This window comes from Puccinia triticina, chromosome 7A (assembly GCF_026914185.1).
Source record: "Puccinia triticina chromosome 7A, complete sequence".
NCBI lineage: Eukaryota > Fungi > Basidiomycota > Pucciniomycetes > Pucciniales > Pucciniaceae > Puccinia > Puccinia triticina.
The window spans coordinates 3,128,496-3,145,262 of record NC_070564.1 but is presented as its reverse complement, the minus strand read 5'-3'; the positions used below and the strand labels follow the sequence as shown (position 1 = coordinate 3,145,262).

Genomic DNA, 16,767 nt, shown 5'->3' with positions numbered 1-16,767 from the left:
TAATCTGTGCTAGAAGTGCTACAGCTTCCTCTCAGGAGGGTATCTGGATTAGATAAGTTTAATCCAGCCACAGTTTTTTAGACTTCTCTCTGGACAGTCAAGGTTCTTAATGGGAAACCTGAGGGACAGCCCTGCAACCTAGATTTTGAGGCAAAGGCCAAGTGATTATAAGGGACAGCCCTGTGATCAAGATAGAGGCAAAGGCCTGTAGAATTGAAGGGACAGCCCTGTGATCAAGATAGAGGCAAAGGCCTGTAGAATTGGAGGGACAGCCCTGTGATCAAGGAGGAGGCAAAGCAAGAAGAAAAGGCAGATCAAGCAAGACACAGAGTTGTACCTCTGAGATAATCAAGGTTCAGTGAAAGAGGTTACTTACTGTCAATATCCTAGGCGCCTGTGACGGTAGGTATACTGGGAGTAGAGTAGGCTCTTTGGTGGTGATCCTGGGGTTATCTGGGTGGTGGTTCTGGTGTGCTGAAGTCTGTGGATCCGCCTCAGGCAAGGGGGATTCTGACTACGAAAATTTTCACAGTTTGCTTATGTAATTTACATATGTACATGTGGTTTGGCGCACCAGGTAGTGCTGACACGTCACAACTGCGCAAGCGCGCCACAACTCAGTAACTCAGGGAAGGAGTATAGTTACAATGAATTGATAAGTTGTAACTAGGGTCAAAATTGCATGAGGAAACAGAATCTGAAGTCAAAACAAGGTTATCTCTTAAGATGAAAAAGATATAAAGTAATTTATATGTAACAAAGGTAGAACAGGCAGCTTTTAGGTCAGCTGTGATGACTCTAAGGCTGACACTGACCAAGAATGATGGACTTCCAGCTGGCGGTACCGGCAACAATAATACCTCGGAGCCACCCAGGAGATCGACTGCCGAACAGCGCCACAGACAAAAAGCTAACAAACTTGGTTCCAACATGCCAGCGCCCTGCCGACTGAGCTAAGATCTTATCGGCAGCGCGCAATTTTTTGCCGTCAGCCTTACCGTGTAACACTCAAATATGCTTCTCGGCTAGTCGGGCAAAGCCCATCATGGAACCCCAGTTGGTACATCAGCAAACAGCGACTGCATTCCCAGAAGAAAGAAGAAAAGTAACAGACCCGAGTGATGGATGAGTTGTGGGGAGTGTTTCGCAGGGGAGCAACTTGAGATGGGGAGGATAAAGCAGAGGACTTGGAGGGATGTGCGATGAAGCAGCCTGCCTGACAGAAGTTGAGTGATGTCTTCTCCGGTCGGTCGCAACTTTGCAAGGGCTGCACCAGCACCCTGCACAAACCACCTGCAGTGTGTCAACTGTCAGGTTCTGTGGGATCTTGCCACACCACCATGAACAGTAAAAATTTCTCAAAATATTTCTCTTGACTTTTGAGAGTCAAGGAAAATATTTCTGAGGACTTATGAGGTAAGAGGAAATATTTCCTCCAACTTTTACCAGAAACAAAATATTTTCTCCAACTTTTTAGATAAGTTTGAGGAAATATCTTGTTTCCAGTAAAAGTTGAAGGAAATATTCTATTTCCAATAAGTTTGTGAAGAAATATTTTCAAAGAGGCTTGTGAAATATTTTTCCAAACAATCCCACAAAGTTTACCAAAATATTTCCAAAAACCAGTAGATTATTTTCGGACCACATCCGAAAACTTTTAGTGCACCTGTGGTGTAATCAAGTGTTTAAGGTTGTATTTCTTTTCCCCATGGGATTTATCTTGTTTTCACTTTTGAACTATCTTTTACTTTCACAATTCATACTTTTTCTATTTTCTGACTTTACATCAATTGAGCAAAAACCTCTCTTCCTGAAACAAAGTCAGGGTGTTCTTTACAAGGGACTTGTGTTAAGTTCGACCCGGACACGCGGCGGGTACCCGGGTCCACTTGGCGATCTCTACACCATATCCCCATCTGATTGCAGACCTGTCCCAGAGCAAAAATCTCAGCTTTCAAATGGTGCTGGTCTCTCATCTCCTCATTCCCAACTGTTCTCCCTGTACTAATCTTTCAAAAATAAAAATAAAAACACAAAGAAATGTAAACTAAGGAATTACAACCATCATGCCTTGTGGATCTTGGATTCACAAACCTGCAGATATCCGTAGATCCTACACCTGTAGCCACTGAGATGTTGCGGATAGGATATTCAATCTTGCATATTATCAGAAAATCCAAAAGTGATCCAGGCGCAATTGGTGCCTGTTTTTTGTTTATTGGGGGGCAGGGCTGAAGGAAGTTGCTGTTTTTTTTTTCAGCGGCGCGCTCAATGTTAAGCCGTTAATCAGTTTGCTTCTCACACTTCTGTTTTCCCTGCTTTTTCTTGCATTTCTTACTACGAGTTTGGCCTAGAAATTTAATTGGCATTTTCTTTCACATTACAGCGTGAAGCATTTAAGCAGAATTGGGTAAGTGGAATCCAATGCGTGGGAGCCGGAAGTTGGGGGAAATGCGATAAAAATGGAATTAACCAATCCGATTTACAAAGCATACTGGTGAGTGGTTATGTATCAAAGATTGTTGGCTCGCAGTCATCAATTTTCCTCAGGGACGCACATAGCACCCAGCAAATGGTCCTTGGCGGTCTGCCATAAACGCTGCCACTCGGAAAGCCAAGCCTTGAAGTCAGTTTGGAGGGAACAGCGATCGATCTTCGAAGATAAAGGGATGATGTACAAAGCCAGAAGAACTACATAAGAGTCGACCGTTCTTGACAGGCCGTCGGTCCGCCCGCGTAGCCACCCGCTATGATCATTCGTTGAGTGAGACATGTGACTCTCGTTCAAGTATGTAACGTGAACTAGACAGCTAAAGAGAATTTTATCGGGATCTATGTTTAGCTGGTGCAGTGTATCGGAGTTAAGCTCCGTATCCAGCGTGAACGGCAGTTGTCTGATGGTTGTGTTCAATATTTTATCAAATAAGATTCGCAGTAACTTGATGACCGGTACAGTTAATCTAGCCTGCTCGACGACACGTCTCCTGAAGATGGATTTGTTCTTTTGGTGAGGGCCAGTTATATTTGCCAGAATTTCTAGTTCTTCGTGGAAGGCTTGGACTACGCTTTGCCACTTGAGTTGGAGTAAAGCAAAGTCGGATGCTTGGGACAATCTAATTGTTTGGTCAATCAAATCGATGCACTCGACTGTTTCCTCTCCCGGTGTTGGAGTTCGATACTCCGGGTCTTCTGAGAGGTTACTTGAAAGTTTCCAGGATTCGATCAATCTACTGTAGCTCCAGAATACCGAAATCAAGTTGCTTTCTACCCTAGAGACACGGTTGCGCAGATCAAATCGTCTAAACGCTTTACAATGTTTGAAGGAGTGGTCGTGGGCGTGTTTTGGGTCAAGTGGTTGGAGGGGAGCAGAGCTGATGCACTGTATGGCTTTCTGCATAATCTGATTGAGATTTGATAAAGTATCCAAGCTCAATTCGACGTTCGGGCGGGGAAATTCACTAGAATTGTGTGGGGGGTCGAGTGCATTTGAAAGAGCCTTCAGTTCATGCTTGATTGACGGCAAGAAACTCGATCGGAGTTCGTCTAGAAGTTCATTTTCCTGATTCAGATCCTCCTGCGTCACTTTCACATTCTCTTTATGGTAGGCCAAGCGACGACTCGTTCTTATTGATTCCGCGTAGTTTTTCTTTAAAAGTTCCAGTGCCTCGAGGACTGGAGCTGCTGGAAAGTCGGACATCGATATTTATTTCGTGCTAAAGAATCTTTCCGCCAGCTAATAGAGCATCAATCGGAATGTTTAGTTCTTGATAACGAACCACAATGAGAATGAGATGATTCAGCTTGCAGTTCTTACCGATACGCTTGTCCTCTGGAGTGGCGTGGAGTCCGAACCAGTCAAGGTCTGAGCCCTTTAGCCCCCGAACCCTGCCAGCTTCCCTGACACGGGGGACACCAACTTCTACCCGAATGTATCGCCCCTTCATCCACTTTTTTTCTTGCTTTCGCGGGCACGAAAACCCATCAACAATTCAACCATCACTTTGTATAACGCCCGATACCTACGATCAACTGGAAATCACCACGTCGATATCGATTTCGAATCCCGTGCAAAGCCGGGAAATCATCGAACAACTGCTGGTTCCGCATGCCAGCTACCAGGAGTTCAGGTCCTCCGACGGCTGCCTCTCTCCAACCCATCTTGATGGAAGCCCTGGAGAACTGTCAGTACATCCACCTTTTCAGGATCAATTCCAAATTCATCATCTGATTGAACAGCAAAACCTGATAATAACGCGTTATTTTTTTCGTGCGGCGCAGTCAAACAAAAACACTCAAAACAAAACCAGGATTTAATTCACAAGAACAGATTCTTACTGAAGACGACAGCCGAGCTTGAACGCGTGATCAAGGAGCTGAAAAACGAAAATCTGGAGCTAAGAATCCAAGTCCAAAAGGCACATTCACAGACACAACACTGGCGACAGAAGGCAGAATCATCATCGAGTCATCCATTTTCACATAGCCCAGACCAGACGAACCAGATTCGAATCGCCTTGCTCGACATTGCCAACCGATGCAAGACACTAGAATCCTCGCTATCCTATCCGCAACCGACGCTCCCTTCCAATCCATCAACCTCAGTCCCCGCCTTCAACTCGACCTCGGCCGCCTCAACAACAGACTCGCTACCTGCTCTACTGCCTGGCCGAAATCGGGCTGAGTTACTGGCGCTACGTGAGCGCAGGAGAAGTCAGTTCTCTAGCGACCCTGAGGAGCCTCGCCTAAGCTTTATAAACGAGTGTAGTGGGGCAGAGGACCGCTCAGAATCAACTGTGCTCATTGAACCATGGTGCGTACTGTTCACTCTTGTGGAACCCATAGTTCCAGTCACGTAATTAGATTTATTTTTTATGTGTATGTAGCTAGGTGCTTTTCTTCAGTCATTCAAGTTTTTTTTACTCTTTGGGTTTCTCCCTTTTCCTTCTGTTTTGACGTTCTCATCTCTGGCGTTAGGCAATCAGGGTCGACAAATATGCAGCTACCAACCACGAATTCGGCCGATACCATGAGCCGCGTTTCTGGTGCATCTTCGCCGGGTCCATCGAATCAGCCCGCGAAGTTATTGCTGGACCGTTTTGTTGTATCTCGTCCTAATCGACGCCACGAGCTGATGGCCCCTGTCCCCAAAAAGTCTTCAAATTCACGCGCGGGGCCTGAGCCGATCCCGAACGGTCACTCAAAAACGTCTGCACAACATGCTCAGCTTGAGGTCACAGAAGAGGCATATGACGATCGATCTGAAAAGCAGGACTCTCATGATGACGCCGAAAATCAAAGCTTGGAGGATGACCACACTTGTTCAGGAAGCTTTTCGATACACAACCGTGCTATGAGTCAGCTCGACCAATCCTCATCATCCAGCAACTCGTCCGAAAGTGACCACGACTCCCAAGACGATGAAGATTCCGCCGAGCTCAATGAGAACATCCATGTTAATGCGCGCCCGAAAGATCAAAAAGCCCTGGTAGAAGATACCCAATGGCGGTCCAGACAAACACAACGCCGATCTAGAAAGCAGAGACGGACAAGTCTGACTCCTCTGCATATTCTTGAAAACGTTTCTCCTGCCGAGTTTTCGTTACCTACGCATACGCTCCCATCCCCAGAAAGTGTAGAACCCACTACACGATCGCGGCGGCCGGATGCGCCAGACAACCCGAAGCCCTCAGGGAGTGAGTTGAGCAATGGGACATTAACCAGTCAGCCAACAAGCGTCAAACGGCGCGACTCGGGCCTGACGAAAGAAGACACGGATGATGGTCCGGATGAATCCCAGCCCAGTCAAGACGAAGGCTGGGAGAAACGCCCAGTGACTAAGAAGAAACGCGTCCGCGCTGAGCTGGATGCCGTCAGTGAAGAACACGCCGCGTCTGCTCATCCGACTGGTCTTGTCGAGCAGGAGGCGGCTGTTGGCAGTTTATCTGGAGCGGGATTGCGAGAGGCCCGCCGTGCCCGCAAAGAGGTGAACTATGCATTGCCTAGCCTAAACAAGTACGTCTTGCCCCTCCGATTCTCGTCATTCTTTTTAGTTGCATACTGATGATCAGCCGGATGGTATCTAGAAAGATGCGCCGCCCAGATTCGGACGGGGCTTCGACCGTCAAGCGGAAGTCGAGCATCAAGCCCCCTTCCACCCACCACAGCTCCCACCTAAATACATCCACGAGTAGTAGCAGCAGCACCAAGCCGCCGAAGTCCAGCGCGAGTGTCAAGTCTTCCGGGGCCACCCCGTCGACCGCGGGGCCCAGCAACACGAGCTGCAGCACAACCACCTCGTTGAACCTCGACTCGTCCCCCCTCACCTCCCCCTCCTCTTCGACCAACTCGCGCCGCTCCAATACCTGCGCCCCTTCCACCCTCCAGCTCAAAAACCCACCCGTCAACTCTCAGCATAAGGCCCCTCTTCAGCCTTCATCCCTAGATAACAAAGATATCCTCCTCAATCGGGGCCGGAGACGCACTCATAATCTTTAATATACTTTTGCTTCTAGTCCTATTTGTCGGCAATGGTTATTTGTGACTGTTTGAGAAGCTCTTGATCTTTGTTTTTTTTTGTTCTTTGATTACATACTGTAGATCTAATGTTTTCTCTTTTGGTTTTCCTTATCCTCCCATCACTCCTTAAAAAATAATAGTATCACGTTTGTAAGTCAACTTTGGGTCTTTTTTTTTTGAAAATGGGGATGGATGAGAAAACACGTGATCTCACAGGACCAGCGGCTTGCATAAGCCACCAAGACAAACTTAAATGCAGTTATGTAAGTCCCCGAAAAAGACCTCACCGGGGCTCATTCGCGCCAGCTTGGAGGTTCGCGTCGAAAGCGTCAATCAACTTCAAGGTCCAAGTGAAAAAAAAAATCAACGAGCGAGAAATCACAGAAATGACTACAAAGGGAAAAGAACCGGAAACTGATCTGGACAAGGAGCCAAGAGCCCCGCACGGTAAGTCGAGCACCAGGTGTCCACCATGGAAATGACAAAGAACTAACCAAGATTATGGAACAGTCCCCGGGGATACAGAATTCGGCGAGAGAAATGAAGATGCCATTGTCGAGCTAAAGAAAGACCCGAAGGATATTAAATCAAAGGCTAGTGAAATGATGCTCGCGAAGGCAGTCAAAGCCTATGAGGAAGGGGATGAAGCAAAGTCGGACCGCCTCCTCGCGATGTGGGAAATGCTGGTCAAACCCGAACCAGCCGGAAACGCGAGCCGGGAACAGCCAACAGCCTCATCACCCGACAACCCCGCACCCATCATACCGCAAAAACGGCCATCCACGCAAGAACCGGTTGTAGCCGCGAATACCCGACCCAAGTACTCGGTGCCCTCCCCAAACGACACAAAGAAAACGGCAGCAGGTCTCCTCGCATCTCCAGCCCTTGTCGATGCAGAAACTCCCCCTCGACCTAAGAAAGGCCCCATCAAGCTCCAGCACATGGTCAAATTAGCGCAGGCCCTATACGGAGGCACCGATTTCCATCGGGCTTTGTTAGACTTGGCTATTGTCTCTTTCTGGGGGATGGCCCGGCTATCCGAGGTCACCTACAAAGACGGCACTGGCCCTCTCCGCCAAACTGAGGCTCTCACCTCGGACGTCAATTTCTTCAGTTCCAATGGGGTAGAGACCGCCACACTGACCATTCGGGGAGCCAGAACCTCAGAGCCTGGCGAACTGCATCAAATGCGACTCACCTATAAACCCATGCTATGCCCCATGGCTGCACTCAAACGTAGGCTCTCCGAGGCTGGGAGCAACCCCGAGACTTCCTTATTCGGCTTCAACAAACCCGATGGTACCCGGGCACACCTCACCAAGAAGGACGTATGCGACACCCTCAACCAAATCTTGGGATGTGACGGGTACCAGGATATCTCAGAACATTCATTCAGAGTTGGAGGCCTCTCGTTCAGACACGCTATGGGGATCTCACAAGAAAACATCTACAGGTTTGGCCGCTGGAAAACAGATTGCTACTGGCTCTACATCAGAGAATACTCCCCTGCTGAAAAGGCCGATGCCAAGCGGACCCTTATTCTATGGGCAGGATACTGGAAGAAATAGTATAATCATACTTAGTTGTTCGATGTCTCATCCATTGTAAAGTCATGACATGCACATGTCAACTGATCAGAGATGAGTTTGGGATTGAATGGAGGCTTGCACGGGTCTGGCTCTAGGCTTCAGACCTATTGAGATCCCTCAGCAGTAGCATACAATACTCATCAGCAGGTCATGTGGTGATGTTTAGAGTTTTGAACCTAAGGGCCTGTGCCATATGGCATGAAAATTGGAATTTGTGCAATTTATTTCTCTCAAAATTTTGTAGAACCTACAGGCCCTGATAGGTGAAACAAATCTATCTGAATTCCAGTTGATCAAAAGAATACTGCCACCAGGAAAAAAAAATAGTCACTTGATGGCAAGTGACATGATGCAGCTTTAGTTTCTGCTCCAGAGCTACTCCAGCGCTGCTCCAGGTCTGCTCCACCAGCACTTGTAGAGCTTGCAGGACTGCACCAGAGCACTCAATGTGGCACAGTCAGCTGATCCTAATTTTTTCCCAGGAACAGCTGATGCTCATCATAAGCTGAGAAGTGGGCATTGACTGAGCCTGGGCCAAAGCTGAGCATTTGCTGAGCCTGGGCCACAGCTGAGCATTGGATATTCCAAGCCTGAAACAAATCCAAGTGTCAGCTGGACCAAGAATATTCCAAATCTGAGCATCAGCTTAGCCAACAATTGTCCAAAGCTGTGCATCATCTTTGAAAAGGCTTGTGCAGTGCTTAGGATCAGCTGGGACAATACTGTTCCAAAGATTAACACCAGCTGGGCCAAAATTTTTCAAAAGCTGAGCATTGGCTGAGCCAATGCTGGTACAAAGCTGAGCATTGGCTGAGCCAAGGCTGTTCCAAAGCTGAGTATCAGATTTTTTGAGACTATTCAAAAGATTCATATCACCTGAGCCAAGGCTGTTCCACAGCTGATCCAAGGCTGGTCCACAGCTGAGCATCAGCTGAGCCAAGGCTGGTCCACAGCTGAGCATCAGCTGAGCCAAGGCTGGTCCACAGCTGAGCATCAGCTGAGCCAAGGCTGGCCCACAGCTGAGCATCAGCTGAGCCAAGGCTGGTCCACAGCTGAGCATTGTCTTAGCCAAGGTTGGTCCACAGCTGAGCATCAGCTGAGCCAAGGCTGGTCCACAGATGAGCATAAGCTGTTACAGGAGTGATCAGACTCAGAATCTGAGCATTGGCTGGGCCAAGATTTATCCAAAGCTGACAATCAGCTGAGCCAATACTGGTCCAAAGCTGAGCAGTGGCTGGGCCAATGATAGTCCTAATCTGAGTCTAAGCTGAGCCATGACTGGAATAAAGCTGAAAATAAGCTGGGCCAGGACTGGTTCTGATCTGGGCAAAAAAGCTGAGCATGAGCTGGGCACCAAAGCTGAGCATAAGCTGGGAGCCAAAGCTGAGTATCAGCTGACCAGAAATGGGGATCAGTGGTGCCCAGCAAAAACTGAGGATCTCCTGTGGAAATTCTTAAACTGGTTAGATGGTGGGTAGATGGTGGGTAGATGATGGGTAGGTGGTGGGTAGATGGTGGGTAGCCCGCCGGAGCTGGCATGATGTCACTTGTCATCAAGTGACTATTTTTTTTCCTGGTGATGCACTACAAGAAAACCTCTAGAAACTGCCAGCAGTTGACATGCAGCATACTACAAGAAAGAAACAAAGACTCTACTTGAAAGCAGCGGATGTGGAAGGCTCTCTCTTCATCTTTCCACAACATCATCCACTTGACTCTGCCTTGTGCCCACTTCTTCCAGCAGCCTCCAGAGCAGGCAGGGCTCTGGTGGACAGTAGGGTGGAGTGTGGTGAGCCAATTGGAAATTGAGCAGCCCACAGATCAAACACATGACCAACAGGGTGCGCAGGGGCCACAGGAAACATTGCTTACCAACTAAGTCATCACAATGATACTGGAGGACTTCCTGTTGGTTCTGCGGGCCCCACAGATCCCAGTTTAGACAAATAAAAGGTAAATTTTTGGCTTCTTGATTTACACAAGGGGTTCCATTGATTTTCTAAATCCTCATCCCTTCCGGCTTCTCCACCAGATCAGCAAGCACCACCCAATCATCAACAACAGATCTCTGATCCAACACAAACCCAATCAACACATGATCAAACATCCTCTCCATCCGGCCTAATGATCATTTGGGCACAACCAGGTTGGTCCTGTGACTTATAACCACCACCTCCTTGATTGACCAATTTCCAAGCAGAAGCATCTTCAAACAACGGATTCTTCCTTATAACCACTTCCTTGATTGTTCTCAATTGTCTGATTATCAAGCATAAATATCTTCAAACGACCTATTTTTATCAAAAAAACTCTTTGTTTTATCAAAATAACTCCTTGAATCACCATGACTCAAATCCGGAGCTCTCAGCAGACCCAACAGGCCGCCCAAATGACTCAGCAAACCCAAGAAGCCAGCCAACCAATCGAGGTCCCTGCCACCACCCAAGCGACCAATACCCAGACCGCTGCCCGCCGTACCGGTCGTCAAAGAGGCTCGCAGGGCTACAATGGAGCCGATTGCTCTGCTTTGGTTGATTGCATCCAGCGAGTCCTCCCCTTGGGGAGCAACAACTGGGACAAAGTCCACGACTTATACAAGAAATATGTGATCAAGAACGGACAACTCACATGCGACCCTGATCCGTTAAAAACGAAATTCAAGGCTCTAGTTGCATTGAAGAAGCCGACGGGCAATCCCAATTGCCCTGTGTGGATCAGAGAGGCCAAACAGGCCAATGTTATGATCAAGGAACGGGCTCATAGCTTGCCTTTGTTGATGAAGATAATGACAAAGATGTAGACAATGGAGATGAAAGGTAAATGTCCCCTTCACCTCTTTTTTCATGTGCAGCGACTAACTCCATTACCTCTTACAGGAACGGTGTTGGGAACCCCGTTCCCCTCTCTCTGGGTGACCCTTGCCTTGGCTCAAACATGGAGCGCACAAACGAATTGCAGGGGACACTTCTTTCCGGCTGGATTGCAACTCAGTCCCTGCAAGCCAACCCAGCTGATATTGAAGGAGATACCTCCGATGAGGCCGTCCAAGATATTGTGAACGCTTCGCAATCGGCACAGTACTCCGCTGGTGGCATTCCAGCTGCTAGCTTGTTGGCAACTCCCCACCCACCTGATAACACGGTCTCACGCAATCAAACCGTGGCTCGAGAATCCAGAGGCCCATCAGCAACTCCAGCTTCCCAATCAACCAACACAGCACCACCAAGCGGCCCCACCCGTTGCTCCCGAGAACCTCAGCCTCAAGCGGGCCTCCAAGCAGCTCTGACTTCTTTTTTTGATCCTGAAGCGTGTGAGGCCCGTCAGTGTGAGACCAGCATGTCTCAATTCTACCCTCTACAGCTACAGGACACAAATTTGACTATCAGCTGCTTGCAGGCCGAGGCAAACCGCCTCTGCAAAGGCATCAACATTTGGGTTGTTCGCTTACAGGATGATCTTCAGCAGGCCCGAAAAGAACTGGCCGACAAGACCGCCAAAAATCAGGATTTGAGACATCATATTGAGCTGATGCAACTCCAAATGGAGTTGCAATAGAGAATGTCAACCGGTACCCGTTTGGCGGTACCCGGCACCCGCGGGCGGGTACCGCCCGCACCCGCCAGGCGGTGCCGGGTGCCCGTTTTTTTGGAAAAAGCGGTGCGGTACCCGGGTACCGCCCCCAAGTACTGCTTTCCCCTGCCGGGTTAATTGGGTAACCCCCGGACCCCCGGATCTTGGCCCGCTCTGAGCTGCCCTTAATGACTGACAATAGACGGGTCATTGAGGACAGTCCCTGGTGCAATCATCAAGGGGAGTTGTCACTCCCCTCGATGGCAAGTGCGTGCTGGTCGTTGGGGGAGCACCCTCAATGACCATGACCGACCTGTTTGATGACCGGAACAGGTCGGTCATTGCTTTTCTGGTCATTGAGAGGTCCTCCCCTCAATGACCAACCTGTTGCGGTCATCAAGGGGAGGACCTCTTGATGACGCGTCCATTCCGGTCATCAAGGACACCTCTTGGTGACCTTTTTGATGAAAAAAAGCTGGCGGGTACCGCTGGTACCCGCCTAAAAGACCGCTGGTACCCGCCAGGCGGTGCCGGATGCGGTGCCGGGTGCCTGTTTTTGGAAAAAAACACGCGGGTACCGGCGGTGTAAATTATACCCGGGTCCGTTTTGACATTCTCTAAGTTGCAACAACCCAATTCGTACATGCACCCACCTAGTATGACGCGAGGTGGGGTGTATCACCATTCGTCTCATCATCACGCTCCTTCTTTGCCTCAGTCAGGTCCACATCAACCGTTGTCTTCCTGGAAATCTTCTTGGGATGGCAATCCTACTGGCCGAAGTCCTCGCAATCAATGATTCTGAACCATATTTTCTCCTGTCTGCTTCAGTTCCGTATTCATCTTTGGTCTGCTATTTCTTTTGCACAAGTCTCATTAAATGGCATTGAAGCATTGAACTTCCAATCAATCAAATAAAATTTTTGGTCCTTTTGTATATCATGTAGAAAAGCAATCTTTTTGTTATTATTATTTGACATGTGAATTCAACTGCTTCTCAGCCATAAACAACAAAGGGAAAACCAGGAGTAACTTGGGGAGTGCGAGTAGCAAAAGCAAACAAACCAATAAAAAACCTTGATTAACTTCGGTTGACAAAAGTGCTTGAAAAAAAAAGTACAGACTCAAGCAAAAAACATAAGAAGAAAAGGGACCCTTTGATTCATAGCCATTCATCATAGTATTGAGAGATGTGGCATTGTGCTTGGATTTCCAAAAATAGCATCTTGTGAAATTTGCGGCATAGGATGTGATTTTCATCCCACACAGACTGATACACCGTGGCTGTTTGGTTGATCCCTACCAATTGGCATTGGAGCTGGTGAAGGCGGCATACAACTTGCAGAAGGTCTGCTTGATATTGATGATTGCTTGCGGGAAGCGGCATTTTCAATTGAGCAAACAAGCCTTGAATCAATCACATGCCCCACTCGGCTGCCTGGCGTGCAGATACAAGTTGCTCATTGAGCAGCTGTAGTCGGGCAAAATCAAGGGAGTTGGTTGGCAGGCGATCCCTTTGCTTGACTGGGGCAAGGATCCGACTTTGGAGCCTTTCGGACTTGCGCGGGAAGGCCGTGTTGCTGATGATCCAATGCCCCGGTGGTGTCCATTCAAGAAGCTGGTCATAGAGCGGCTCAGCTATTGTTGAATCATGCCAAGACCCTGGTGCGTTGAGTATAGCATACATGATTGTTCCATTGGGCGCAAAAGCAAGGATACAGCTACAATAATGTGAGCATGTCCAGCCATTGTAGTATGCGTTTTGAACGCTAAAGGGATAGTCAGCAAAGTTCTGGGGAGGAGATCAGGTATAATAAGCGGAAAGGCTCACTCTTCATCATCAGAAACAAGTACTGGCAAGTTCAGTCCGTCCAAGAAGCCAAAACACTTGCTCAAGAGAGGAAACTTCTTCTCAATTGGAGCACTGTACTTTTGTGCCCTTTGTTTAGTAGTTGGCCACAAAAAACGAGCTTGAGGGTGATCCTGTAGAATGGCAAGAAGGTGCTGCATCCCAGATGCCAGGTATCGCAAACAGACGGCCGGTGTGATTCCAAAAACCTGCTGCAAGGTGTAAGCAGACATTGTCGAGCAGAGCCAATGCAGAACTAGTCCTAGAGCACCTGCTGCATCAAGAGATCAACATCTGATTTGAGGCTCTCCGGTGGGGTTCACATCATTGCCCTCAATGGTACTGAAGTTCCACCTTGCCAAAAAGCGTTCGAGGAGGTCTTCAAAGGTGCTGACATCAAGTACCATTGTAGTGATGAATGATCGATTGTTTCGAGATGCCCACAAGTAGGCCCAGGGACTGTTGACCATTGGAAGGGTTAGTAGATCCGCCCGGGTTAAGTATGATCAGAACTGACAGAACTTTCCGGGGGTCCCAAGGAATGCAAGAGCCGTGAACAATGCACCTGCTTTGTCCAACTGTTGTTGGTCCCCGGCGTCCTCAGAAAAACAATCTTTGATTTTGCCTCTTACAACAGTTTTGTCAGCTGGATTGATTTCTGGATCTTCTTTGGTGATCTGTAACATCCGTTGATGCTCCATGAGGAGGAGGATTTGCTGAGAGTTGATTGAGTTGATCATTTTGGGAATTGGTCTGAGGGTGAAATGGATTGGCGGCGAAACAGATGGTCCAGGTGCGGGCTATGTTTGAGTCAGGATCGAGTTTTGGGGCAAAGCCAGCAAGCTGTAAAATTTTAGGAACTCTGAGCAATGGAAGCAACAATTTAGACTTTTAGAATTATTCTTTGTAAATTATTTTCTGCAAGGCCCGCAGAACCGGCGGGAAGTCCTCCACTCTAGAGAGGCACCTGCACCCTGCAATAAGTAATCAGACCTAGAGATGGCCCAGCAGGTACCTGTCTGATTTTAATGAAACTGCTTCTGAGTGCTTGTGATCATATAAATTCAATACGTAACACTTTCATCTCATGAAGTACCACTTGGACTTGAGTAAGACACTTAGCTGACTGTCTGGTAAGGCATACATACAAGTGGAAATGGCAAATTACGGTGCACAGGTACACCTGCTGGCAGGTACCTGTGCACTGTAATTTGGCATCTGTGCTTGTATGTGTGCCTTACCAGACAGTCAGCTAAGTGTCTTACTCAAGTCCAAGTGGTACTTCATCTCATGAAAGTGTTGCATATTGATTTTATTTGATCACAAGCACTCAGAAGCAGTTTCATTAAAATCAGACAGGTACCTGCTGGGCCATCTCTAATCAGACCCTTGTGCCCAAACATGCTTTGGACACAGTGTCTGATGGACAGAGTTTTTTGGTTTCCATTGGACACTGAATGGTTTGGACCCTCAAGTGTCCATCCAACACTCCTGGTTGAGAATGTCCAATGGTCAGCTTTTTTTGATGTCCAACTGACAGATTGGAGGGCCCAGCATCACATGGATGCTTCTGGAAATGTCTAAGTGATACTCAGGCAACAATGCATCTATTACGCTACAGTTAGCGTGTAATACCCTAATTTAGCGGTTTTTTAGTGCCGCTAAGCTAAACTAAATTGTAGCAGACGGACTATTACAATTAGAGCTAACTCAGATTGGGCAAAAAAGTGCAATTTTTGCTACAAATTACAGCTAATTTAGCGTAGCAAGCCACTAATTAGCTGTAATTTAGCGTTAGTCGTTTTCAGCAGGTTGGTATTACGCTAAAAATCACAGCCCCAGATTATTAGCAACAAGCTCTTCAGGTAACCAATTCTTAATCACAACTTATCAACAAACAACACACACTGACAAAACAACTTGATCACAGCAGTTAGTCCCAAGGATTGAAGACAAACTTTTTGATGAGGAGTTCAATCAACACATACCATAGGAGGCTCAGCCTTTGTTTCTTTTTTTTCTGTTAGTTCATTAACCAATAAAATAATTGTTCTTTGGATCATTTTTTTTCCTAGTTCTGGTTGTGCTCTAAAAGTGACTTGCTTGTGTTCAGTTAACTAGTGTAGATTGCATCTATATTCTGTTAGTTTCTTTTAATATATCATGCTTTCTTGTGGTTGATTTGACTCATCTTGTTTATTTCTATTTGTTTACTAGTTTTTCTACTACTACTACTGGCTGAAGTAAAGTATGATTTGCCACAAAGAGTACTCTTGCAAACATTACAAAACATACAAACCTGGTAAACATTTTTGACAGCTCTGTTTATGAAGCTTAGGGCAAAAAACCTGTCAAAATTAAGGGTTTTGGGCCCTAGCACTATAACTGTGCTGATGTAAACACTAGTAGTGTAAATTACTAAAATTGTTACGTGGTAAATATGGCCACTACAAGGGTTTTAAACACTCTTCAAAAGAGGAGGATTTATTATGTAATTATTAATATATAATTATTAATTACAGGGAATAAATTTGGCGTAAAAAGTAGGTGGTAAGCGCTTAAACTGATTGGCTGCTTGACAGAGGCAGTGGTCTTACGGCAACTACTTATAAGGATAAAGCTTTAAATATGCTAATAAGGGATTTTTTTGATAATTTAAAGGGTTTAATCCAGTGGATTTACGTGCTGGGGATGGTTTATAAGGAAAAGGGGCTACAATAGTAGCAGAGGAGAATATTCACGGCAAACTTACAGTGTATGGGCGGTGAATGGTCTGGGGGATCTTTTCCTGAGGGCCAAATAGGCCTCTATTTATAGAGGGGACCTCAGTGGGCGTAAACACTGAGTCCTTTTCTCCCTATGGGAGTATCCAGGGGTGTAGCCGTGAAAAGGGCTTGGCTGTGGGCAATTTATTTGTATTGTAATAGACTAATTTCCCTGACTCTGTCACATGACATATTTATAACCAATTGTCATGTAAAAGAGCTTCAGTAGAAGTCTACATAATACTTTCACGGGGTATTTTTACACAAGTAATATTACTCATTACTGTACAACAGTTTATTTTTATGTACTTTATTTGTTTTACTAAATTTTTGTATGTAATACTATTTTTTGGGCGCTTTCTGGGGCCAATTCTTATTTATACAATTAGTACATGAAGGAATAGGAATAAGGGGGTACTTTGAGTGGGTGACCCCCCTTAATTTATGATGAGGAATCTGATTCTGCAATAATAATTTA

At 46.8% G+C, this 16,767-nt stretch overlaps 3 protein-coding genes across 3 annotated transcripts; 2 read left to right on the top strand and 1 right to left on the bottom strand.

Moving 5' to 3' along the window:
- Positions 1-2,536: 2,536 nt before the first annotated feature.
- Positions 2,537-3,697, bottom strand: PtA15_7A371 (uncharacterized protein; the record flags this gene model as incomplete). The annotated part of the gene is made up of 1 exon (XM_053170971.1): positions 2,537-3,697. The coding sequence occupies one exon, from the start codon at positions 3,695-3,697 to the stop codon at positions 2,537-2,539; it is 1,161 nt and encodes a 386-aa protein (XP_053022199.1).
- Positions 3,698-4,105: 408 nt separating this feature from the next.
- On the top strand, positions 4,106-6,495 carry PtA15_7A370 (uncharacterized protein; the record flags this gene model as incomplete). Its single annotated transcript, XM_053170970.1, has 4 exons — positions 4,106-4,181; positions 4,279-4,810; positions 4,975-6,012; positions 6,084-6,495. 4 exons carry the CDS (start codon positions 4,106-4,108, stop codon positions 6,493-6,495), a joined length of 2,058 nt encoding a protein of 685 aa, XP_053022198.1.
- Positions 6,496-10,449: 3,954 nt separating this feature from the next.
- Positions 10,450-11,560, top strand: PtA15_7A369 (uncharacterized protein; the record flags this gene model as incomplete). Its single annotated transcript, XM_053170968.1, has 3 exons — positions 10,450-10,901; positions 10,982-11,424; positions 11,556-11,560. 3 exons carry the CDS (start codon positions 10,450-10,452, stop codon positions 11,558-11,560), a joined length of 900 nt encoding a protein of 299 aa, XP_053022197.1.
- Positions 11,561-16,767: the final 5,207 nt, after the last annotated feature.